Raw genomic sequence first — 25,937 nt, forward strand, 5'->3', positions numbered from 1 at the left:
AAAAATCTCATAAACACATCATTTATTCACAATAAAACACAGAAAACACATCAAATGTTTAAGCTGAGAAAATGTGCCGTTTCAAGAAAAAAATAAGGCCATTCTGAATTTGAGGACAGCTACTACTCAAAGAAGTTGGGGCGGGTCTATGTATCTTTAACAGTCCTGGGTCTTCTTTGCATTTTTGACACATTTTTTCAGTTGGTCAGAGGTGTTTACTTTGAATCTTTTACTACAAAGGTGTGTAAGAGATGCAGCTTAGCATCTTAGCATTGTCTTGCTGAAATATGTATGACATTCCCTGAAAAAGATATTTCCTGGTTGGGGGAATATGTTGCTCTAAAACCTGTATATTCCTTTCAGCATCAATGATGCCTTTCCAGATGTGCAAGCTGCCAACTGCTTAGCCAATTGCACAGTGCACCCTCCATACCATCAGAGATGCAGGTTTTTGAACTTAGGGCTGGTAACAAGCCAGATCCTCTTTAGTCCTGAGGCCCACTGGATGGGCATAGATGTCCATGTTTTCCAAAACCAATTTAAAATAGGGGTTTTTCTCAGCTTAAAACAGATTCCCACTTTGCCTTAGTCCATTTCAAATGATCTGTGGCCCAGAAAAGATGGCAGTGTTTCTGGGTGATGTTTACATATGGCTTCTTCTTCATATGTTAGAGCCTGAACCTGCATTTGTGGATGGCACAGTGAACTGTGTTCACAGACAAAATTGGGCCTGTTTGTAATACAGAGCCACCTGAGTACTCAAAGATCCTGACCATCTAATTTTGTTTTTCGGCCCTGTGCACAGAGATTTCTACAAATTCTCTGAATCTTTTGATGATATTAAGTAAGTACGTAAGTAAGTAAAGTTTATTTATATAGCACCTTTCAGAGACATATGTCACAAAGTGCTTTACAAGGTAAAAACATAATACAGTCATAAAATACATCATAAAAACCCTGGTCTAATTAAAAGCTTTTTGAAATAAAAATGTATTTAGCTGCTTTTTGAAGGTCTGAGTCCAAACCCCGTAGAAATAGGGGAAGTGCATTCCACAGTCTGGGTGCAACAGCTTGGAAAGATCAGTCCCCTCGGGTTTTAAAACGAGTGTGGGGGACCACTAAAAGGTTTTGGTTTGATGACCTCAGGTTACGAGTGGAGGTATGTGCACGAATCAGATCAGCAATGTGGGGGGGGGGGCTATATTACATATAATTTTATGCGGAGGAGCATTATTCTGAAATCATTCCACAATTTGCTGAAGCAGCTTTCTGCTATTGGTGAACCTCTGTGCATTTTACATGTGAGAAACTGCCAATTTCAGTTTCTCAGTTTAAACATGTGATATATTTTCTGTTCTGTTGTGACAAAATGAGGCTTCATGAGCTTTCCAAATCACTGCATCCTATTTAGTATTTACATTTCATATTTCACACTGCTAACACATTTAGCTTCTACATGGTATAGAGCCTAGTGTACATTCTCATTCTCATTACATAGTGAGCTGATAACAGTAGCTTTCCACCACATAACAAGCAACGGGCATGCTAATTTTCATTTACGTTGCATTTTTAGCTAAAAACTAGCCATTGCAGTTTTTGAGCTGAACTTTCTCAACTAGCCACATCTACAGAGATGTCCTTAGCCTGCATGTGCATCTTCAAAATGTGAAGTAGCACCTAGCAAACACTTGATATCAAACCTGCACACAATAAAGTGTGAATACTTCCACAATGCAAAAGCTGTCCTCTCTGCCAACATGTTAGCTGACTGACTGACACAGGATTGGACCCATTCCACAAGCACACAGCTGCATGCCAAGTAGTTGGAGGGAGGCAGACACATTGCAGATGCGTCAGGGATTTTCTTTTTTTTCCCTCCCTCAACAAACAAAAGAAACATTTTAACAGTATTTGGTTGCTTATTTGCGAAACGAAGCTAAAAAAAAATCCAGCAACTTCAATTAGGGAAATTGCCTTTGCCATTAAAAAAGAAAGTATAGAAATGCCAATGCGGAGCATAGTATACATGCCAAAGCTTTGATTTCAAAGTTTTGGATTTGACAGCAAATCCAGCAAAGTGATGTGAATTAAAGCGATATTCAGTAGTACATTTTGCTCTTACACTTTTCTTTCCAACTTTGAGAAATGTGGAGAACAAACAACAAAAAGCAGGCTGCTGACGGTTTAAGTAGATGTATAAGAGGTCTTGACTAAGCCCACAGTCACAGAAGAGAGCTTGGAAAGAGTGACTCGTCACTGCAGCTGGTCTAGCCAGCCATTGATAGATTTGTAGCTGCTAAGAGTGAGCGAGTGAGTGCGTGAGGGTGGAAAAACAAAAAAGGGAAGAAAAAAAAAGAGAGAAGTGGGAGAATTACACATTGTCTCTGTGCTGTTACAGCCCTCTTCACAGCACAGTCACAGCTTCAGCTTATATGCAAACCTTCTGTTAATATGAAGGCAAGGCTCCCAGAAACACAGGACTGGGGATTTGGCTTTAATTACTCGCTTCTGCTAAAAATGCTTCAGTTATTTATAATGGTAATCCTTATTTTCCTATGCATGTGCCTGTGAGTGTGCACGCGAGTGTTTGTGCGCAGGCGTGTGTGTACCCTCCTGTGATGAGCAGCTGGTCTGCTCACTCCTGTGCTGAGGGAATCAGACATTCCTATTGATCTCCATCTCCCATGGGAGGTGTGTGTGTGTTTGTGTGTACACGTGTGTGTCCACCTCTGCTTCCCTTTGACTGCATACTGTAGAGCAGAATTCGATTTGTTTTTGTGCAACAGTGCCACTGCCAGGGGACAAATTGAACTGCAACGTTCATGTCTTATTCAGGCACACAGCAGGTCCTTCAGTGGATGTTAAACTCATATAATAATAAATCTCTGTTTCTCTGTGTCTGTAGTGTGGGGGGTGTTTACTCCTGAATAGGGAAGAAAATGTAAGGATCTCTGATCTTTACTTTCTCTTTCTTTCTATTTAAAGTGGTATAAAATCAGGCTGGTGGGTAACTGAGCGTTTTTGTGTTTTGCAGGTTGTAAACTTCGGCGGGGTTGCTGGGGTGAAAGGTGAAAAAGGGGACCGGGTGAGTATGAAGGATTACAACAAAGAATACTGACATTCATTTTGGGGGAGGGGGCGTAGTAAGACTAATATCAGAGGTATGAGCAATACGATCGCTTGTGCCTGGACATGTCTGCTTCGGCGCTTTGATATTGCTGTAGTCCAATACGATGTAGGCTGTTGACCAATTACCATCTAGGTGGTACGCATTGTTCGGTGCTCACTGATTCTATTCATCACCCACATCATTGTTCATTGCCATCATTGTTCTTTCTCTACCTCTCTCTATTTTCAGGGTGATGACTGTTCTGGCTCCCATTCAGGTCCAGTAAGTTACTTTTCCATTGTGTGTCACACTCACCCCACGCCACGCTTTGTGGAAAGGCATTGTTTTTTGGGTTGGTCCTTTTAGTTATTTGGCATGCAGTGCAGTGAGCCTGAAATTTTGGCCAATAGTGGTCTGTGATTATACATGCCAACCAAGTGTCTCTAACCTCAGTGCACAGAAGGACCCAAGGGGCAGAAGGGAGAGAAAGGCGAGTCGGTGAGTGCCAATACTGCCAAGGTTACAGCAGCACCTTCCACTGCCCTGCTAACCCCCTAGCTGTTTAGTTTGAGCTTTATTTGAAACCTCATTTTCCAGCATCCTTTTCCCAGTATTAATTATGCAGTGGGAATGATGGTGTGCTTTGTATGTTTATTTACTTGGTGAGTGACTCACCGAATTTGCATGAAAGTATATATGCAGGGCTTGGTTTCTCAAAGGATAGATTTGACTGGTTTAAAGAGTTAGATCAGCTTTAAATTTTATCCTCGATTGCTCTGAAGCAGGTCAGACCCATCAATCCATTTTCTACCGCTTAGTTGGCTTTGTGTCAAGGGGGCAGTATTTTAATCAGAATCGCCCAGACCTCCCTTCTCCACGGCCACTGCCTCCACCTCTCATAGAGATATAGAAAGGCATTACCAAGCCAGCTGAAAGACATAATCTCTCCATCTTGTCCCAGGTCTGCCCTGGGGTTTCCTCCTGGGTGGTCATGCCTGAAATCCAGGCGGCATCCTGGCCAGATGCCTGAACCACCTGGACCGGTTCCTTTCAATGCAGAGGAGAAGTGGCTCTATTTTGAGCAGCCCCCCAGGATGACTGAGTTCCTCACCCCTCCTCCGAGGTTGAGGCCAGGAACCCCCGTAGGAAACTAATTTCTGACATTTGTCTCTCACTCTTGACATTTGTGGGCTCACTCTTTCGGTCACTAGCCGCAATTCGTGGCCACATGTGAATGAAGAAAGTTAGAGCGTTGCACAAACATAAAGACTGACTTGACCGCCTACCTTTAGGCTAGCAAACCTTAAGACTCAGACTATCAGCAGCACCCAACAGGGCAGAAGAGAATAAAATAAAACTGGGTGTATTTCAGGTTTAAGAAACATAAACACTAGTAACCCTACTTTTACATTTATTCACACATATGTTGCCAGTGCCTTCTCTGCAAATCACATCATGAATTCACGAGATTAGGCAGGAAGTAGACTGTTTCATTCTGATCTGATGTCACATTTTCCACTGATTATCTCTCAAAAAGCACAATTTTTTTTTCTTCTTAGTTCCATCTGTGTTACTTGGTTGGGTGTGATCACTCAGTCAGGACTTTATTTTTTTATGTTGTTGTTGAGAAGTCTTAATTGATCCAATATTTATTACAACACATTCCTGCTTAAGATAGTCAAGGTCTAACGTGTTTTGTGCAGCAGATGAAGAATTTGAATTAGTTTGATCTAATCCATCCACAAAATCCATCTTTGCTTTGTGAAACCAACCCCGGGGTCTCTGTTTCTATATTAAATTTAGATTCTCAGCAATGAGTTGCGTCTGATTAATATGCAGCATGTAAAGCCATTCGGACTGCTGCTCTATAATGTGCTCCTGTTTCTCAAGTTGTTTGTTTGTGTGTGTCCAAATGGGGCATATGGCCCCTGCTGGTAGCCCTTACCGGTTGCCAACTGGTCACTGTGTTGTTTTGCTATGCTCCAGTGGTGTGTGTGGCTGTTTAGAGTTTCTTTAGAGCCAGGTCATTGATCTGGGCCTTGTCTCCATTCACTCTCTCCACAGGCGACCCCTGCCAACTGGGGCGAAGCAGCTGGGTACAAGGTGAAGAGCTTAAGAAACTTTTGGTGATGAATAATAAAGATATGACTTTTTAATGATCATCTAATTAAAGTCTAACCTCTTGCTTTTTCATTCCTCACCCCCCTCTGATTCTCCAGGGAGACAAAGGTCAGAAGGGTGAGAGGGGTCCACAGGGTCTGACAGGCACCCCAGGAAAGGATGTAGGTGTTTTTGTGTTTGTTGGTTTTACTTCTTTTTGCTTTCAAATTAGAGCGTTAGATTCAACCAAAGTACCTTTCAGGCTTGAAATTTAGAGTTTAGCTTTCAATCTACATTTCAATAGCACAAACATGAGTGCACACTCACAAACATACTAATTCATTCACGCACATCCACTTATGCAGCCACTTTTATCAAGCTGGAGCGGATATTCAGTAAACTCATACGGTATTACTATTTAAGCTCAGGCGCCCATTGATATTTATTCCCCCCTCCTCTCTCTCTCCCATTGCGTTAAGTCGGCCTGTTAATGCCTGTTAGATTAGGCTAGAGCAACAAAGCTTGCACAATCAATGCTGCCTCATTGACTGTGCTGTTCGTCTCTCACACAGGCGGGCGTCTATTCAGGAAGACTTAAACCTTTTAATCTTCCCTGTTCAGTGCAGTGATCCTGTAGACGCATGAAAAGTTTTGAGGAACAAATTACGACATGTGTGTGCTCTGAGATATTCCCCTGGTTTCAGCGTCAGGCGCGCACTCACACTCACGTTCACCGGGCTAAGTGCTTGTTGTGGCCAGATGGATTTGGTGGAGGATAGATTTTCTTAAGTCTCCCATCCATCTGACATTGTGAATATGAATGTGCTGTTGATGTGACTTGAATCAGACAAGGAGAAAATATTACGTATGCACCACTGAAGACGATACATCTTACAGTCTCTACATTTCTCCCGTTTTTTTCTTATTTCTCAGACGAGGAACATCAGACAAATGGGGGAAAACAAGTGTCTTTAACAATTTATGAAGATATTTTGAAGATAAATTTCAACACAGTTTGTTTGATTATTTGGAGTTGGCACTGATGATGGCAATTCTCCTTTTTTGTCTGTCACCTTTTCCCAGGGTCGAGCGGGATCGGTCTGTGTGGTCGGCCCCAAGGGACAGAAGGTCTGTCTGCATCACGTCTACAATTAACCTGTCACATTCTTGCAGTCCAGTTTGCATTTAATAGATATGTTTTGAAATTGTTTCCCAGGGTGTCCCTGGTATGGTAGGTCCGGAAGGATTGGCAGGAGAGCCGGGAAGGCCGGGACTTCCAGGCCTACCAGGGGTCGGAAAACCAGGTCCTCCAGTGAGTGCGCTTTTTAATTAAAGAACTGGTCACAGAAAGCAGAAGAATGATATACACAATTACTGGACAATGTCCTTGCACTGATTATCTTAATGTCCTTATCCTCATTTTAGAAATGGCTTCTATTTGACCAAAGTGTGTGTTTCTTTGTGGGGGGGTTAGCCACAGCTCTCAAAAATACATGGCAGGATGTGGCAGAATGCTTTCTTTTGATCAGATTGCTCCTGATTAAAGTCTAAAAGCATCTTAGGATGGCATTTTAAAAGATTCATTTCCTTTTTTTCCTTCCCAGGGCCCTCCTGGTGAACCCAGCGGTGCAAAAGGAGAAAAGGTAAACTTACATTTTGACTTATGATTGTTATAATAATGCTCTTAGGCATATTATAATAAAGATGTCCTTTTTGCTTTAATATATGAAGCATTCAAGGCCATGGCACTCGAGTGCCTTTGTATCTCGGAAGGTACCACTGCAGCTACTATTACCATTAGCATTAGCATTCACTAACTTGAAAAAGATATGTGCATATATTTGTTAAGAAGATACTTGTTAAGAAGGGAGGAGGATTGTTAGTAAGGAGTTTGAAAAGCTGAGAGTAACTTAAAGTTGTTGAAAAAACTAAACAAATAAGTACTAGTTAGCTAACTAAATAGTTCAAATAGTTAGCTAAAAGTAAGGTATAAATGTTTAACTAAAAAGAACAAATATCAAAAATGTGTGACATATCTACCTAATTAATAAATGAACAGTTGAAACAGTTGAAAGTTAATATACAGATAGTTGAAATGGCGACTTTTTAAGCAAGCGATATAAAAGTTTGCTTAAATTAATGGACAAACAACTGAAATGGTTGAAACCATGATACCTGACTAAGTATCATGGCGTTAAATAGGCTAGTTAGCAGAAAAGTAATTGAAAATGCAATGTTTTTTGCAACGTAATAATGTAAATGCAGTGGTTTTGAGGATACTCAAGGTCCTGTCCCAGTGTAAATGCTTATTGCAAATCCTGCTTGCAAGTTGTTAGTTGATTGTTTGCACATCAAGAACCAGCAAAGGCAAAAAGAAATGTCTTATTACTAAAAAAAAAAGCTTTCTGTAAAACAGCTGTTGTATTTACAGGGTGATAAAGGAACTTCTGGAGAAGATGGATTCCCTGGAGAACCAGTGAGAGACTTTTTTTAAACATCGATTAGTATTCTGTAATGTATGGATGGGCTTCCAGGTTATGGACATGATTTGAACTTTGATCCGATATGTCAGTGTTTGAATGAGATTGTGCTGTTTTCAAAGGGTCCAAGAGGACCACCTGGATATAAAGGAGAGAAGGTATATCTTGTAAACACTATATTTAATCTCTATATGCATTTTGTCTGAGTTCTCTCTCATCATCACATTGTACGTCTAACTTGCGTTAAATCTTCAGGGTGACCCATGCGAAGTGTGTCCAGTGCTGCCTGCAGACATAGGCAACAAAGTGGCTTTGCAAGGGAAACCTGGCCCTAAAGGAGAGCCTGGATTACCAGGGATAGGAGAGAGAGGACCGTCTGTAAGTAGCGCGCTTGACCGGAATGTCATCTGCGCCTGACCGGAATGTTAAGTTTGCCATTTTTTTACGATCTTGCTACATTTCTTTATTATGGAGTTGTAGACACGGTCAGAGTTGTAGCTGACAATTGAACCTTGAGCACACTTTTTTTTTTTTTTTTGATAACGCATATTTTTTTTATTTTTCTTATCATTCAGAGGGAAAGTGTGGCATTTATGTCTACCTTGGGCTTTTATTTGCCCTTGTAATTCTCACAGTATTGCAGCAGCTCAAGGGGAGAAGGCGTGATATGCTGTCAAAAGTTTATCCTCCAAGGCAAAGGGCTTTTTCTTAATGTAATCTTAACTCGTCTCTCTGTTTCTCTAGTGAGTCAGGACTCGGCACCCTGTGCATTGTGTTTCTCTTTCTGTTCATTCCGCATCTTCCCACTTACCCCAGCAGGTGAAATAGAGAATGATTTGTGGTGGGGGAAAAAAGAATATAAATCTCAAGCCTTATGAGATTCACTGTGCAACGATTTCCAATAGTGCCAGTATCCATCTGTCATACCTGGTTAGGGCAGAAGGAGAACGAGGTAGAGCAGCAGAGAGGGAGAGGGGAGATATGACCTTACTCTCACAAAGTTGAACTAACATTCTTGCTTCTAGATAATTCCTGTTCTTCCCACCTCTTCCCTTTTCTCTGTATTTAACAGGGTCTTCGAGGTGCAGATGGCAAGGAAGGACGGAAGGTATTGAGCCCCCCCCCCCCCCATGCATTTACAGCTTATGGTTCATTCATATTCTGTGGAAGCGTGGCCTATTCATCTGCATTCCTACACATTCAGATATGCTAACATCAGCACTGTAGACGACTCCCTCCTAAAGCAGAAGCAAGCCAACCAGCAGTACAGACGAAAGTCAGCGCACACACACTTTCAACACTCCTTCACATGGCTATCTAAGTGGGTCGATTCCCAATGCATGTATGTGCAGGACTGACATACTCCCATATCTGCCTAATTGTTATAGCCAGAATGCTTCCAATGCCATGCTGAGACATGACATGACAAAGCAAGCCTGCTTGTCAGGATGCGCTCGGTCTAATATGCCTTCTTGACTGTTGTCTTTTTGTATGTTTTGGCAGGGAGAACCAGGATCTGATGGTACCAAAGGTGAAAAGGTCAGCTCTGTGTCTTTTTTATGTTTGAGGCTAAACAGTTACCTGTTTCCACAAGTCTTGCAGCACCAGAATGTTTCTAACCTTATTAATGTGATTTCTTTTTTTCCATGACTGGCAACTTGTTTGACCGGGTCAAAGAACCAAATGAGTCTGTTCTGATTATTCGTTCAAGGCAGTCTGTGACCCACTCTGAACTTCCCTGCTCCGTCTGTGTGTTTTAGGGAGAGTCGTGTTCTGCGTGCCCCACTCTCGGAGAGTTTTCTAACTCTGTCCCCGGTGTCATGACCCAAACCCAACAGCAAAAAGGCGAGAAGGGAGAAGCTGGAATTGGGCAGAAAGGAGAGAGGGTAAGCTTGTTTACGAGGGATTAATGTGATTCTGGTGATCAATAGGAAGCAAATTGCACACAAAGTTAAAAACAACAACCAAAAAAAGACTTTGGACCTACTAAGGGGAAGCAGTGATATTTAAACTGAGTGGATAATTGGGTTGTTTGACTATACTCCTATTGGTGATTTTGTTACTATATTTGCTTGCATGTGTGTGCATTGATAAGTACCTTAATTAAAATGATATATTGTCCACTTTTTCTCCTACACAGGGGCAGCCGGGAGATGTAGGGCCGGCTGGTCTTAGAGGAGAGCAGGTAAGTCGCACAAAAAGAAACATGAACAGTGTAGGTGACCTCAATAGCAGACAAGGCTTACATAAAGGGAACTCACTCAGTAGGTTTCTGAGTGAAGCTCTTAATAGACTTCATGAGGAAGATAATCACAGCAGTGCACTAATTTTAGTGCCCCAGACTGTTTGCCATTGGGATTTTCCCCAGTGGGAAACTTATTAGTGAAGAGCTTAGGTAGTCAAAAGCCAATTTTTTATTTCTTATTTATTTTTTATTTTTTTAGATGGCTGCCTGTAGGGTCTGTACTATCAAATGTGAATTACCAATTGAAAAGACCCATCCATTTTTATTAATTCTTAAAATTTAGATTGTGATTTTTTTTTTTTCTTCCACTCCACTGCAGGGTAATCCAGGCAGCAGAGGAGCTGATGGAAAGACCGTAAGTTCAGATTCATTTCTTTTTAAACATCATTTTTTGGATGACATCCCGATTTACTGAAATCATAAAATGTGCCCACGAGACAGGGAAAACCTGGATCAAGGGGACCAAGTGGCAAGGATGGACAGAAAGGTGAAAAGGTAGGAAAATATGTCAAAAGGTTTTGGATCCCTTTTGATGGCCAAGATTTAAAAACCAGACTTATCTTTTTATTCAATATAATCCAAAGTGAGTGACTGAGCCCATTAACCCATCAGGAAAGTGTTTACAGAGGTTAATACAGAAAGTATAGACTCTTCTGCATTGGCTTAATCTTTCCACCTCAGAAGATTAGAAGATTAATGTTTTCTCCTGTCTATGTGTACCACTTTGGTGCTTTTCCTAGCTCTCTTAAGTAACACCTTGGTACTCTTTTTAGTTTGTTGAATTAACACGTTTGCACCCTTTCTATCTCGTCACATTAACACGTTTGTACTTTCTCAAGCTCACCAAAGTAACACCCTGGTACTCTTTTTGGCTCACTAACACAACATTACCACACTTTTCATCTTGCTAAATTAAAACCCCAGTACCCCTGCTAGCATGCTAAAATAGCACATGAAATTGACATGAAAGCTCTAGTGGTGATAATAACTGCCAAGAATATGAAAATATATACTAAATATAAATATGTACTTCCCACAATCTAATGAGCGAGAACTGTGCCCTAACCTGTGAATGTTTAGCATGAGTTAAATGTAATACATCACAGCTGCAGAAGTTAGCGATTTAGATTAAAAGTAGCATTAGCATATAAACTCCCAATGTTTCCTGGCACAAGATAAGAGTATGGAATCTTCATTCTCTATGTTCACCATCCAAGTTTGTTAATGTCAGCATGCATGCTATTAAAAGAAGAACGACACTATATTCCATGTCTCCTACTGAGACAAAAAACCTTTCAAGTCTACCTTCCAAGCTTTGTATCTCATAAAAAATATCTCAAGTTCTACTTTAACAAGTGGTATTGTTTTCAGCTAGAGGTTCTTCACTCCGAAATCCTCTCCATTTCTTACTACTGAGTGTTTTATATGTTATGTTATTCCAAGGTTTTTAAATTTTTACGTTTATACATTCTAAGGGAGAACAAGGGCAGCCTGGTGTTAGTTCTCCGGGCCAAAAGGGTGAGAAGGTAAGTGCGGATGTATTTGTTGGTTTTGTATCCTTTAATATTTTTATTATGCAAACTCATCTTGTTGACTCCCTTGCTTTCCCTAGGGCGAGTGTGGTGTGTGTGAATCATCAGAGGTTGGCCGGATACCTGCTAATATCAAAATGCCAGTGGGAGCAAAAGGCAGTCAAGGTGAACCAGGCCCTCAGGGGCCACCAGGACCTCCAGGTCTTGGGGCTGAAGGCAAACAGGTGCGTATCCATCACACTGATTCGAAGCATCTTTTTGGAATCCAAAAACAGCTTCACCTTAGATTATTCTAATATGTTCATGTATGGTTGTCTTCTTTTCAGTTAGGAAAAAATTACAGAAATGGTGCAGCGTATTTTACTGTATTGCTGCTAAAATAACTGTATCTCAAAGAAACATGTAGATGGAAGTGCTAATGACAGGGTAGCACCTTTTAAGACCTTCTTGGCTTTGCTTGTAGAGAGCACAACGGTATGAAAGAAGGAATAAAATATTTATTTATATAGTGGCAAATCACAACAGCAGTTGCTTCAGGGTGCTTTATATTTTTAAGGTAAAGCCCCGACAGAGAAAACCCAACAATCAGATGACCCCCTTATGAGCAAGAACTTGGCGACAGTGGGACAGAAAAACTCCCTTTTAACAGAACGAAACCTCTATAAATCCTTAAAAAGAAACAATGCCACTTGGCTAAATTAGCATGTAACAGTGACATAGCTTGCAACCAAACCCAAGAACAAACAAAAAAATAGCACTGCACACACCATTGCTTCCATAAGTGATCTTCATCAGAATTAGTAACTCAAATCGCATTATGCAAATTCCAAAAAACCAATGCAGCTTCTTTCCGATCCTTGCAGAGTAAAAAGGAATAAGCATTATCTTGATGAGTGAGACTTTTAAGGTACTGAAAGATTGTGTCTCAAGGGTGCGTCAACCCATAATACTTATTGTACAAATCGGCTATACAGCAAATCTCCTCTTACCACAGAAGTGCTACTAAGTATAATAAATCTCTTTTGGCTTGTGTCATCCCCCCAATTACATGCTGTTTGCTTCTGTGGTTAGCTCTGTGTCAACAGTTTTTATTTTATCTGAATGGATAGAGGCTCCCACAGTATTTGCAGATGACTGCACATGTGTTTTGAAAGTGCACGTGCATGTTTGTGTTTCTACCTGTGTGCATGCATTTTTTTTTACATTTTTACATCCTCTTTTTTTTTTTTTACTTTACAGGGCCCATCAGGGCTGCCTGGTGCCAAAGGAGAAAAGGTAAATTACTCAGTAATGTCTCCTATGGTTTGACCTAGTAAGTTAAGAAATTAAACCCCACATATGAAATCTACAACCATTCTGTGACATTTACCCAGTGCCCACATAACCAAAGCAGTATGCTGACAAAATGAGACTATTTGGAGTTTTTGGTGGCCTTTAGAGGCAGCCAGGCGTTCTCACATAAGCACAGGCCGAGGATGTCTGGAGGAATCCCACGCCGCGTATTAAATATTGTGCTTATTTTAGATCACAGAATCCATGTGCTGGAACATTTGCATCACTTTACCTATAAAACCGAGAAATAAATCTCCCAATAACAGAGCCAAGCTGCCTTAAATTACCTTGAAAGTCATCCACAGGAATCACTCTGCTTCAACTTCAAAGTGAAGGAAGATAGTTACTGGAATACTGAGATTGATTTTTTTTTTCCCACATAAACATAGATCAGACAAAAATACTGGCCTGGTTGATGTTGGGGAGGGAATTCTTAGCTACCCTGTGGAGCTGCCTTGTAAATACTCAAAGGTTTCCAATTAGTGTAAAACTGCATTGTGGGTATTGGTGGCATCCACCATACGTGTACATTTTCTTTCTCATAAGATCGCAAAACCTTTTTAATTAATATCATGCATTATTCACGTCTGTGTTTGCTCACTAGAAATCTTCTTCTCCACTACCTTTGATGATACAATTCATGCTGCAGCCAGCTGTCAATAAGTATCATAGCATGAAACCATCAGAAAGGTTGCATCACTCACAGTCTTTTAGTTGTTCTTGGTGGAAAAAAAAAAAGAAGCCTGCCTAGAATTCATTTTGAGCATTGTGCACACTAAATACAGGTCACTGCCTCTCCTTTTAACAATGAATTTCAATTTAACCAGGGTGAGCAAGGAGATCGAGGAGAGAATGGATTAGATGGAGCTACTGGAGCCCCAGGACTGCCTGGAGACCATGGTCGGGATGGCCAACGGGGCTTGAAGGGAGAAAAGGTAGTTTAGCATTCCTGGACCTTTACCTTCCATCCTCTGATGCCAGTGCCAGTATAAAATGTGTCAGTCGTGTCTCTGTACCTTAGAGATCTAATTTGTTTTTTTTAAATGGACTTAGATTTGTCTCTCCATCCATTGAGAGCATCTATTGCATCTATTACATATTAGGAAATAGGAGTTAGAATTGATGCTGATTAGCTAAATGGAGACACAGAAGTTGGAATGAAGTTTGATTCGTCCTGAGCTACTTGGATTGTGATTTTGGATTTGCTGATTTGCTTTTATTTTATTATTTTATTTGTTTATTTTTTACAGGGGGATGCGTGTACCAGCTGCCCTTCTGCTGGTGCTGTTGTGGGTGACGGTGTAGCTGTGCCAGGCCCCAAAGGAGAGAAAGGAGACCCCGGCCCCCCAGGAGAAGGAAAGTCTGGCAAAAATGTAAAGGCACTTGTTTATAAGTGGATATACTTTAAGTTCTGTGCTGTGAGAATTGCACATGATGAGCTTGGTTTTTTTGGGGGTTTTTTTGTCATTTCAGGGAAAGCCAGGTTTGCCTGGTGTGCAGGGCCCCGTCGGTCCCAAAGGAATCAAGGTGTGAATTCCCATTTATTATATTATCATGTTTATAAATAAATATGGATGACTGATTCACTGTCAATGTATTTTGTCGTCTATAGGGAGAAGTCGGAGTCCCAGGAATTGGCCTTCCAGGACCACAAGTAAGGCTGACGTCTCCTGAGGGAAAAAAAAAAGAAACCATCTGGATCAAGTTTGATGTTGACATTTGAAACAGCTGTTAGACACAACACTCACGCAGCTCCTAGGTGGATGCTGTTTTAATCTCACTGCACCAAATTCCCCCATGACATCAGCGATTAGAGTTTTACGGTCTCGCAGGTCTGACAGTGGAGTTGTAAATAACCACCATAAAGTAATTTGGGAGTTTCTTCTCTCTCAAATCCTTTGACCTCTCGCGGAATAACAGCTCATTGATTTGTCAGTCTTTGTCCATATCTTTGCTCTTTTCTCCCCAGACTTCGTTAACCTTCAGATTCTTTTTTTTTGTTGTTGTTGTTTGTGTTTCCATCATAGGGTGAAGAGGGACCAAGAGGACTCCCAGGACTTGTAGTAGGCTTCTCCTATTTTTAAAGTGCTTTGTTATTTCTTTACACTGCATACGTAGACTTTAGTCTAATCTCTGCTTTTTGTACAGGGACCTGCTGGTGCCAGAGGATCACCTGGGCCTGCTGGCCCTGCAGGGGAGAAGGTAGCAGAAAAAACAAGTGACTTAAACTCTAAATTGCCTTTGTACAGTTACATGAACCCTCTTTAAACTTATGTGTTGGGTTTTTACTGTTCGCAGGGCTTCAAAGGTGACTCTGGGCTTCCTGGACCACCTGGTCCCCTGGGCGTTGGAGTAACAGGCCCCCCGGTATGACGTAAATATGTCTTTCTGCCTCTCCATATGATGTAATGCTTATATGTTTTCAAACACCCTCTCCTATTTCCTTTTTTGACCCACAGGGTAGAGATGGAGCCCGCGGCTCCACGGGACTGCCGGGAGCTGATGGAAGACCTGTGAGTTGTTCATTTAAAGTCTGTTTCAATCACATGTTTTTCACATGTTTTTGTTACTTATGAATCTGCAATTCAGAGAGTTGTCAGAGAAATTCAAGTGGCAAACTCGAGTTGTCGCCCGTGCGTTAGCGTCTTTTCAGACTTTTAATTTTCTTTGAGCTTCTTTGGGAATTGTCCTTGATTTAGGCATCATTTGTAACCAAGGATGTCTGCCTCGATCCATAACAGAGGCGATGTCTGCTCCCATCTCATCCTCCGTCCCCTGATCTGCTCTCAGCTCACTGCCCCGTGAGCTTTCTTCTGAAACAACAAAGCAAGAGTAACTAAGTGTTTGTCTTTGTGTGTGCGTGTGTGTGTGTGTCTGTTCGTGTGTGTGTGTGTCTGTGTGTGTGTGTTTGCTCTGTCTCCTACTCTTGCAGGGGCTTGATGGAGCTAAAGGGGACAAGGTAAGTCTACCGTTTTGCTTGGATGAAGGAAACTGGAGGGGTTTTAATATAAAGAGGGTGGAACAGATGGTAATCACAAGAGATGGCTCAACACCCCACTACCACACCAGCCTTGCCCAATCCCTTGTCTCACACACACACACACACGCATACACACACACACACACACATGTACGTGCACGCACCGGCCTCAGGGCACATATAGAGTAGCAGTGGAGGTGACAAGTGTACTGTTGCTGGCAGACAAGAGGAGTTTTGGGGGCCTTAAGAGAGAGCGTGTGCGAGACTATTAATTACTGAATTCATCAGAGCCACTGGTCCAGACTGTCACCGAGCGGGTGGGAGAGATGAAGACGTGGCAGAGGCAGAGTTTAAGGGTCGGGAGGGGTATACGATGTGGGGGCAGAGTTGTTTGTGAGGGCTGAGGTGAAAAGAAGAATAAAGTTAAGAAAGAATAAGAAGTTGGAAAAAAAATCCGAAAACAGAAAAAATGTGCAAGTGGTAACTTAGCCTTTATTCTGTGGATTTATTAAGACTCTGTGGCTCATGCATACTCTGAAAAAAATGATTTTGGTTGGACTATAGTGAGAACAGATGCATATGAAGAGATATTATGTGGTTTCCTCTTATGTTAGCTGTATTTGTGTAATTGTACAATTGCATGTTCATTGTATATATGCAAAAGTTAAAGCTTTTTGGGCAGTTTTGTGTATTGCTGCACTTCATATTCCTGACACAGTATGAATAATGAAAAAAAAAAACAGCAACTTTAAATCCCTGCCAGTTACAAGTGTCTTTATAACACATCAAGATTTAACAAAACGGAACAAAAGTGCCACGAAAGCTGAAAGAGTTCTGGCTTTCTTCCTGTAACAAGAGCAGTTTTAATCTTGAATGAGGGCTCGTTTTTGCAGCCTGTGCTTAAAATCGTGCCCAGTTTCACTTTACTGTTTGATTCTTTTTTTAAAGATCTGCTTTTTGGGGTCTTTTTTATGTATATTTCAGGGTGAACCTGGAGAGTGCGGCTGCCTAATGCCGCACACGGGCGTAGGCGGACCTGTAAGTACACCCATGCTGGAATCGCTACACGTGGACAGGCAAATTCATCTAAAGTAGAGAGAGCATTGCTGCTCAGTGTATGTTTTAAGAGCACAGGTCGGATGATTTGGTGCGAGTCCAAAGGTAACATGTTGAGAAAAAAGAAACTGCTGAGTTTTTTTTTAAATTTATTTTTCTCTCTTCTTTTTTGCTCTTCCACAGTTTTCTGTAGTTTGACATCTGTTGTGCAATTCTTAACATCACACTGTGTGCTTTCTGTATATCCTGCGAGCAAAGGTGCATCTCTGATTTTGACTATTCTTGCCTTGCAGGGAGCTCCAGGAACTCCAATAAACACGTGGCAGCCCGGGCCTCAGGTCTGATCTGTCAGCCGAGCCGTCCTGTATGACAGCTTAGGCTTTGTGTGAACGCTGTGTGTCTGTTGTTACCTTGCAAACTTTGTTTGGAAAATCGCAGCGCTCGTCTCCTTTTTTGGGGGGTTTCACTGTCAGACTATAATGTAATAATTTGTGGTCCTCCCTTCATATGTTGCAGGGTCCCCCAGGACCTCCTGGCCCACCTGGACCCCCTGGGCCTCAGGGAGTTATTGGAAGCCAAGGACCTCAGGTATAAGCGAGAGTGCAAGTAGGATGGTCAGGGGGGAGGGGTTATGTCTTTGCTTCAATTCAGAAGCTGCTTCATTATGCTGAATTGAAAAAAAGAAGCTACTTATGTAGGCTTTGAGCTTGGGCAATTTGGGTTCATAAATAAGGCTTTAACGTGCTTTGCATTTTCATGGGTGAATTAAATCCATATTATGCATGTAGGAAATGAACTGTCATTATATAAAGTATGTGTGCAGTAGCTTGGACACAAGCAGGTTAAGGATCAAATCAAGTTTAAACTTCAAAAACGCACTAACCCATCTGGTGCTTCGAGCTTTAACCCATGTGGGAAGCAACTGAGCAAGCTTTCTGAATGTCAGTCAAGACATGAACAGTTATTTGAAGGTCTGGCTTTAAATACACCAAATGATGCAAAGCTTACTCAAAGTATGAATTTGGCTCATTTGAGAAGTTTTTTCTTTTTTTTTCATTTAAACAGACCTTCAAATAAAGTGATGCTCTGATCTGTGCTGCAAGAGTCAAAGGCGTAAGAAACTTTAGAAGTGACTGGGTTGGAGATATCATGTCTTTGAAAAGAGTGCATTTGTTTTTTGTTTTTTTAAATTCAGTAGTGTTCCGAGATTTTTTTTTTCCAAGTTTCATAAGACATGGCCGGAGAGGGAAGAGGTTTCGTCATTTTGGCACTGCCCCTTTGACTCTGCCTTTACCATTGGTGCCGATGGGAGTGGCTAGCCCTCGATTGGCAACAAACTAGTTCAACCTCAGTTCCTTCTTTCAGGGTATCCCTGGAAACGACGGGCTACCGGGGAAACCGGGTTTGCCTGGAAACATCGTAAGTAATAATAGAGAAAAAGGAGGAGAGGCGGCTCTTATCTGCTGATTTGAGATCTGGGGCCTTGTGTATAAATGATGCAAAAGCACGAAATAAATACATATGGCAGGAAGTGGAATTATATACAAGATATTCCCAAGAAGGGAAGACTCATGAGTTTATTTTCTAAACATTTAGTTTTTCACAAACTTTATTACATCATGATTAAAGTGGTTTATATACTCTGCCCCAAAATGTGCTGTGTTTACTTTTGTTAAATTCTGTATTTGAAGCACAAATCCTGCTTTTCTGCTTTTAATTTGAAACCGCTGATGCGAGAGGAAGGAAGTTTGTTTTTTTGTTGGACAAAATTAAAAGGTGGCATGTAGGTATCTGGCTCGTACAGTACAAAGTGGAGAAAATAATTATTTGAGCACTTGCTGAATTCACAAGTAAATGGACTGATGCTTATATAGCGCTTTTCTACTCTCTCGGAGTACTCGAGGCGCTCTATACAACATGCCACATTCATCCATTCTCACAAGCACTTTATCTATACTTAGTGTTATCTAACTACATTCACACTCTGATGGAGAGCAACTTGGGGTTAGTATCTTGCCCAAGGATACTTGACATGCAAACTGGAGGAGCCAAGGATTGAACCATCAACCTTCCGATCAGTAGGTAACCTGCTCTACCTCCTGAGCTACAGCCACCCCTAAAGAAGTTGCTCACTTACAAAGGAATTATAATTTTGTAATTTTTTGCTAGTTTCATTTTACTGGAGAGACGGAATATAAAAGGAAAATCCATAAAAACACATTAAATAAAAGTTATACATTGATTTGCATGTCACTGAATGAAATAAGTATTCGATCCCCAAGGAAGACCAAAGACATTTCTTGTAGTTGGTCACCAGGTGTTTTTTGGTCCACTCCTCTTTATGGAGACCCTCAAAATCCTTAAAGTTTCTTGGCTGCTGTTTGGTAACTTGAAGCTTCAGCTCCCTCCACAGAATTTCTCTAGCACTGAGGTCTGGAGACTGTCTAGGCTTCCATGACCTTAACCTGCTTCTTCTTTAGCCACTTCCTTGTTGCTTCTGTGGTTTGTTTTGGGTCATTGTGATGGTAGAAGACCCATCTTCAGTGTTCTGCTTGAGGGAAGACTTGTGCTTGTGCTTCAAGATTTCAGTCCATTACAGCAAAGTGTGTTACTAAACGGTGTTCTTGGTCACTGTGGTCCCATCTGGATTCAGATTACTAATATGCTCCTCCCGTGTAGTTTTGGAATGATCCACCACCTTTCTCATGACCATCCACACCCCAAGGAGCTCTAGACCCAGGGCTATTGACAGTTATTTTATATTTCTTCTATTTATGAAGAATTGTAAATGAAACAGGTGACATTGATTTTATGGACAGGTGTATTATTTATTTATTTATTTATTTATTTATTTATTTATTTATTTATTTATTTACCTTTATTTAACCAGGAAGATCCCATTGAGATTAAAAACCTCTTTTTCAAGGGAGACCTGGCCAAGATAGGCAGCAGCAGATGTCTCACAGTTACAGAAATTACTCAAACACAGGCAGCAACAACACACATGCAACAATAAGTGAAAGAATACAAATAAAATAAAAAATAAAATTCAAATAAAAATAAAAAAGTCAGTTAAAATGACAATCAATCTAATTGAAACAGTTACATGTTATGGACTGGGCTCAAGGATTCGTAGTTTAGATTTAAAAGCACTTAATGAAATGAATTCAGTCATTTTCCATTCCTTCTGCAGTTTGTTCCAGGCCAAGGGTGCTAAATGGACAAAAGCTCTTTTACCAAGTTCAGTTCGGGCAAATGGAACAGAAAGCAACAAGTAGCCATGCGGATGAAGAGAATACCGACCAGCATGTTTCATTACAAGCAGGGAACATAGATAAGAAGGCAGCAACCCAAGTATCGCCTTATATATAAAACTGTATAAATGAGAGTTCCTCCGACTTACCAAAGCAGGCCGTCCTACCTGAGAGTATAACTCACAGTGGTGAGTCTGAAATTTACAGTTAGTGATGAACCTCAGAGAAGCATGATACACAGAATCAACCATTCGAAGACATTGAGCAGAAGCATTCATATATAGAATATCACCATAATCCAGCACAGGCAAGAATGTTGCAGCAACAAGCCGCTTCTTTGTATTAAAAGAGAAACACAACTTATTTTGAAAATAAAATCTCAGTTTTAACTTCAGGTTTTTCACAAGATTCTCTACATGTGGTTTGAAGGTAAGCGAGTCATCAATTAAGATTCCCAGATATTTATAGGTGTGAACCAACTCTATTTTATTACCTTCAAGAGTGGTTACTGATGGGATTGTTTGGGCTCGTCTCCTTGATTTAGAAAACAACATGAGCTTTGTTTTGTCTGCGTTGAGAACAAGTTTAAGCTGAAGTGTGTACTTTATAAATATAATATGCTGAAAGCTGGAGTCTCTGTAACTGATTGGCTGATTGATTGATTGTAATCTACAATCGATCTGTGGGAGCCAGAATTGTGACTGGGTTGTTGGGGATCAAATACTTATTTCATTTTCTGGATTTTTGGTTTATATTCCGTCTGTCTCCATGAAAATGAAACTACCACAAGAATAAGAGACTGTTCATTTCTTTGTAAGCGAGCAAATATAAATGCAGCAGGGGATGAAATAATTATTTCCCCCACTGTGTATGCCTGCATGCTTCAAGATGACTGACTGAGTGCTAGGCTGTTCCTTTTCTAGCCTCAGGTGTGTTTGAAAATCTCTGAAGGTAATTTCTTTTCTCATGACAGTAAGTGCAAGGAGAAAGACAAAGTGGTGAAATAAGGTGTTGCGAACTAATCTGTGCTTTCTGATTCTTCTGCATATGCTGTCAGTATTGCTTTCTTTCAAGTCTGTTTATAACTTAATTTAATTTTAGGAACATCGATGATGATCTCCAGCCAGCTCTCAAGGGCAACTTAACCTTCAATGCAGTATTTCAACAAGTAGTTCAGTGAAGAAAACAAATGTCCTACTTTTTAAAAAAAAAGATCTTATAGAAACTGCAGACAAGTGTTGAATACGAGCACATAAAGCACCGTCTGTGCGTACACGCAGTCACAGTCTGCTTGGAAATCGGGGAGGGAAGAGTTGTAGCATAAGCCTCCAGTGGAAAAGTTTGAACTCTGTCCTCCACGCGCTCACCTTTGCACAACACATTTGTCCAAATTTGCAATTTGGCACATGCCTTTGCAGCGTGGCAGAAGTAAACATTATTCCTATAACTGACGTAAAATTATACATGCAAAAATTATAGAGAACTTTCTTTTGAGCGAGCCTGTTAATGCACGAGGCCTCGTTTTAGCTCAAATAATCACCAATAGCGTGCGGCATAAAATAGCCTTCACAGCTATTAGCTCCAGTTTGAACAATGTCAAATGGGTTTGTAATGACTTTGAAACCAGGCCAGGTGCTATTGACAGACTCACTCAGTGGAAAGGGTCCCACTGCTTTGATAGGGTGCTGACCGCCTTTCACAGATGGGTGTGTGTAATGAGCAGTTGTGTTTCAGGATTTATAATAACTGGAGATTGTCACTCTGTTGTGGCATTTGTTTATCTCTCTGAGTTTGAAGTTTTTCTCTTTTGGACTTGATTTAATAGAAAGAAAAAAATGAGTTTTTGTTCTCTCTCTCGGTGTCTCTTTTTTAATATTGCATCCCGGCTTCATCCCGGCTTTCTTCCACAGTCCAAAAACAAGCATGTTCTAAAGTGACCTGTCCAGGGCGTACCCCCATCTCTTGCCCAGCAAAAAGCTCTCCAAGGCTCCAACCCCCCCATTGGAGTTTATAGAATGCAATGATTGAGCTCACGTACTGTGATAGGAACAAAAATTTAGTTCTCAGCTTGGATGTGTCTCTCGCTTGAAATGCCTTCAGTTCTGGAGCCTCGGTAATTTGTTTTGTTGTGACATTGTGCGGAATGAGATAGTCATACACAGACATATTGCTTGAAAAGGTTGTGACAGTTTGTACCAGGTTTCTGCAGCTTTGGGTGATAAAGCAGCCCTCGGTGATAAAGTGAAGTGTACCCCATCAAGTGTGGAATTTCAACAACTCTGTGAAATCGTATTTGTTCAGCAAAATAGCAAGACAAATACTAGAAAATGACAGTGACAACAAGACTATGTTTGGTCGGCTAGCAGACACAGTTGCCACCGGAAAGTTTGTGTCTTAAGCTAAACCTTTACCGCAGCAAAATGTTGACTTGCCTAACTGCGATCTGCCAGCTTAGACATTTTTAGTAAATGTTTGCAACTTTCTTACTTTGACAAACCAATTTTTTTTTTGTATGAGAATGACCCTCCTATGTGGGTCTGTTTTTTCTGGCAGAATTAAAATGCGATACTCAACTGGTACCAGGCTACTGCGTTCAATTTCTAGTACAAGTCTGTACAATAAACATCTAAACAATAGACAGTCATTGTACAGACTGTCTATACGATAAATGTTACTATACCTTACCAAAGGGATTTTGCATTGTACTCTTGCATTATTAAGAAATAATGGTATTATGACATTATTTAATTGTTAAAGTAACTTGGCTTAGTTACAACATTGTCCTTGAACTGTGCTTGGAGAACATAAAGTATTTTTGTTTTCTCTCAAATAAGCCAGAGCAGAGTCGGTGGCTGTAATGTGAGTGGTCATTTTTAAGTTTAATGTTTAAAATCACATTCATGGAATTTCCATCTCCATGCCTATTCTGCAGCCTTACATCGGACCAAACCAACTGCCTCGAGACTCCCCGGGAAGTCAGGATGTAAGTTTATCATTAAAACTTTCATGCAATGGGAATGGCACGGCGTGTTTGGGTATACACATGTGTGCTTGTTTCATTGTGTGTGACACAGGATGACTGCGAAGGGGGATGTTCCCAAGGGTTGCCAGGGGTGCCGGGGATGGTTGGTGCCAAGGGAGAAAAGGGAGACCAGGGCAGGCCTGGCGTAACTCCCTTGGACAGCTGTGACTTGGTGAGGCTCGCATGTACTCTGTGATTCTCCAGATTCAGAATCATAGGAAATAATAGACCAGCTGCAATACGTTTGCTAAATGCAAAATGGCAATGGCGTTTTGCATTAAATTCTACTGTGCATGGCTTAATGTGGTTGGCTCTCAGTGTGACAGTAAGGCATTGGTCTGATAAGCTGTCGCCCTGTCTGCTTGCAGTGTTTGGAGAGACTGCAGACGGAGCAGGCAACACAACCAAGGGTTAGTTGAAGTCAGTGCCTGTGTGTTTACAATGACAGAGACTTGCGTGCTCACTTCCTGGTATTTTATTTCTTCATCTCACAGGGCGATCAGCCTTGTGTGGGAACACCTGGAATCCCAGGAATGCCTGGATCACCGGGAACAAAAGGAGATCCAGTGAGTCAGAGTGTCTTCATGTGCATAATATCATTTTCTTATGTTTTTCTTTGCCGATCTGTTTTTGTTGTAGTATGTATATGCAAATTACTTTACAGAGATCTTTATTCTTCATGTTTACTTCAGGGTCCATCCGGAGAAAGAGGCCAAGCGGGAATGCCCGGAAACATGGTAAGAGTTTTAGCTACATTTCAGCTTTAGTTCAGCTTCATCAGAAGTTGATTTGCAGCAGGGTGAACCTACTGTGTTCTGGCTGGTTTTCTTTAATAAAAATCATAACACTAGGAAGCTGTAACAGTGGGCTCTTACTCTGGAATCTTAATCTTTCATGTATATGTATGAGCCTGCATCTCCCATTTTAAGATACTAAGAAAAAGTTTTCCACTACTTTGATGACATCTTTCTCCAACTTACCACTCTGAAAAATCTGTTATCAACAGAAAAATGTTCAAAAACTATAAAGTGCATTTTAATCACTGCCTTACATTAGTTTGCTGGTACTTCTGTGAGTGGGGGAAAAAAATCATTTTTTCCCCCTTTTTTCTTGTTATGATTATTGTAGGACAGCACCGTTGGGTTTTTGTCTCAAAGCTTGCAATTGAAGTGACTTGGTGGAGGTTTATTCCTTCCACTTTCCATGAAATCACAGAGCCCCCTGCTGGCCCCAGTGAAAATGTTGCGCACTGGGTGCCATAACACTAAACTCTGAAAGGCTGACTCACACAAACCCACACTAGAGCTCTCTGTTGGCATGCCTGGTGCAGCATTCACCTAATTGTCAGGAACAAATTGAAACCAGCTTAAACAAAAGGGGTAAATTGTTTTTTTTCCTGTGTGTATTCTTGTTACTTTTATGTCTCAGGTGTTTTAAAGTGTTCCTTTCATTATTTTCTATCTGCAGGGACCTCCTGGATTTCCAGGTTCTCAGGGCCCACCTGGTTTACCTGTAAGTTTCATTTAAATTCTCAGACTTCAGTTATTTTCCCATTTTATTTAGCAAAGGCAAAATTTATCAGCCGCACACCCATGGTGAATCTTTGATTCCTCTACATCCCAAAGGTCTTTATTGGATTGAGATGTGGTTGCTGTGAAGGCCATTTGAGCACAGAGGACTTGTCCTCATGTTTAGGAAACCAGTTTGAGATGATTTGAGCTTTGGGCGATGTAGCGTGTAGCATGTTGGTGGGGTGGTTAGCACTGTTGCTTCGAAGAAAGAAGGTACTGAGTTCAAATCCATCATCTGTGTGGGGTTTGTTCCCCTCTGTGTCTGTGTGGGTTCTTTCCCACGGTTTAAAGACATGCAGTTAGTGAGGCAGGTTAAGTGGCCATTCTAAATTGGACCTGGATGTGAATGGTTGTCTGTTTTTCTTTGTGAGCCCTGCAACAGACTGGTGACATGTCCTACCGTTCACCCTATGACAACTAAGATAGCCTCTAGCCCTCCTCTGCAACTCTGAATTGGATAAATGAAAGAAAATGGAGCATTATCCTGCTAGAAGGAGTCATCAGAAGATGGGAATACTGTGTGCTAAGGAAACATCTCCCACACCATTATGACACTTGCAGCAGACTCATCAGGCCATTTAGCATTTTTTTCCAATCATCTATTGTCCAATTTTGCTGAGCCCGTGCCTTGGCTAAAAGACGTGGCACCTGGTGTAGTCTTCTGCTTCAAGGTTTGACATGATACTCTTCTGCATACTTTGGGTGTAATGAGTGGTTATTTGAGTGACTATTTCCTTTCTGTCATCTCTCAAAGCAATCTGGCATTTCTCTGACCTCTGGCATCGCCAAGGCATTTTCTCACAGAGAGCTGCCACTCTCTGGATATTTTCTCTTTTTTGGATCACTCTCTGTAAACGGTTGTGTGGGAAAGCCCAAGCAGATCAGCAGTTTCTAAAATAGTCAGAAACAGCCAGGCACCCAAAGTCACTTAACTGGTATTTCTTGCGCATTCTGATCAGTTTGAGCTTCAGCAGATCGTCTTGACTACATCTGCATGACCACAGTCGTAGCCGGCAGTTTTGGCAAATGCACAGTTGTTTGGTTTTGTTCATGCACTTTGCTTCAGTATCACTATACAGTGAAGAATAATTAAAATGATTTTAAAGACTTTTCTTGGCAAAGAAATGAAAAAATCTGGTTTTGACGCAACTTTTGGCCACGACTGTAAATCCACCGAGTTGCTGACACATGATCAGCTGTTCAGATATTTGCATTAATGAGCAGTTGAGCAGGTATACCTAAAAATGTGGCCAGTG

General features: G+C 41.1%; 1 protein-coding gene across 5 annotated transcripts in view; it reads left to right on the forward strand.

Annotated features, from left to right (window-relative positions):
• col16a1 (collagen, type XVI, alpha 1) overlaps positions 1 to 25,937 on the forward strand; it is an 87,079-nt gene that overhangs the window by 44,977 nt on the left and 16,165 nt on the right. The window contains exons 10-49 of one of the 5 annotated variants that reach the window (XM_086279054.1): positions 2,906 to 2,941; positions 3,035 to 3,085; positions 3,359 to 3,391; positions 3,563 to 3,607; positions 5,174 to 5,212; positions 5,329 to 5,391; positions 6,293 to 6,337; positions 6,426 to 6,521; positions 6,814 to 6,852; positions 7,641 to 7,685; positions 7,812 to 7,847; positions 7,945 to 8,067; positions 8,762 to 8,797; positions 9,193 to 9,228; positions 9,450 to 9,575; positions 9,830 to 9,874; positions 10,254 to 10,289; positions 10,376 to 10,429; positions 11,410 to 11,460; positions 11,547 to 11,690; positions 12,706 to 12,741; positions 13,626 to 13,733; positions 14,049 to 14,171; positions 14,272 to 14,325; positions 14,411 to 14,452; positions 14,826 to 14,861; positions 14,947 to 15,000; positions 15,097 to 15,165; positions 15,258 to 15,311; positions 15,731 to 15,757; positions 16,763 to 16,816; positions 17,128 to 17,172; positions 17,351 to 17,422; positions 18,200 to 18,253; positions 23,021 to 23,071; positions 23,163 to 23,282; positions 23,479 to 23,520; positions 23,605 to 23,676; positions 23,803 to 23,847; positions 24,578 to 24,622. In XM_086279054.1, the coding sequence (XP_086135180.1) occupies positions 2,906 to 2,941; positions 3,035 to 3,085; positions 3,359 to 3,391; positions 3,563 to 3,607; positions 5,174 to 5,212; positions 5,329 to 5,391; positions 6,293 to 6,337; positions 6,426 to 6,521; positions 6,814 to 6,852; positions 7,641 to 7,685; positions 7,812 to 7,847; positions 7,945 to 8,067; positions 8,762 to 8,797; positions 9,193 to 9,228; positions 9,450 to 9,575; positions 9,830 to 9,874; positions 10,254 to 10,289; positions 10,376 to 10,429; positions 11,410 to 11,460; positions 11,547 to 11,690; positions 12,706 to 12,741; positions 13,626 to 13,733; positions 14,049 to 14,171; positions 14,272 to 14,325; positions 14,411 to 14,452; positions 14,826 to 14,861; positions 14,947 to 15,000; positions 15,097 to 15,165; positions 15,258 to 15,311; positions 15,731 to 15,757; positions 16,763 to 16,816; positions 17,128 to 17,172; positions 17,351 to 17,422; positions 18,200 to 18,253; positions 23,021 to 23,071; positions 23,163 to 23,282; positions 23,479 to 23,520; positions 23,605 to 23,676; positions 23,803 to 23,847; positions 24,578 to 24,622 (2,382 nt within the window). The remainder of the gene's footprint in view (positions 1 to 2,905; positions 2,942 to 3,034; positions 3,086 to 3,358; positions 3,392 to 3,562; positions 3,608 to 5,173; positions 5,213 to 5,328; positions 5,392 to 6,292; positions 6,338 to 6,425; positions 6,522 to 6,813; positions 6,853 to 7,640; positions 7,686 to 7,811; positions 7,848 to 7,944; positions 8,068 to 8,761; positions 8,798 to 9,192; positions 9,229 to 9,449; positions 9,576 to 9,829; positions 9,875 to 10,253; positions 10,290 to 10,375; positions 10,430 to 11,409; positions 11,461 to 11,546; positions 11,691 to 12,705; positions 12,742 to 13,625; positions 13,734 to 14,048; positions 14,172 to 14,271; positions 14,326 to 14,410; positions 14,453 to 14,825; positions 14,862 to 14,946; positions 15,001 to 15,096; positions 15,166 to 15,257; positions 15,312 to 15,730; positions 15,758 to 16,762; positions 16,817 to 17,127; positions 17,173 to 17,350; positions 17,423 to 18,199; positions 18,254 to 23,020; positions 23,072 to 23,162; positions 23,283 to 23,478; positions 23,521 to 23,604; positions 23,677 to 23,802; positions 23,848 to 24,577; positions 24,623 to 25,937) is intronic. The other 4 variants (XM_086279056.1, XM_086279057.1, XM_086279055.1 and 1 more) reach the window with 4 other exon arrangements.

Source organism: Aulonocara sp. 'chitande type north' Nkhata Bay, linkage group LG22 (assembly GCF_057382095.1).
Source record: "Aulonocara sp. 'chitande type north' Nkhata Bay isolate Kocher_YH1m ecotype deep benthic linkage group LG22, A_spYH_male_GT1.1, whole genome shotgun sequence".
NCBI lineage: Eukaryota > Metazoa > Chordata > Actinopteri > Cichliformes > Cichlidae > Aulonocara > Aulonocara sp. 'chitande type north' Nkhata Bay.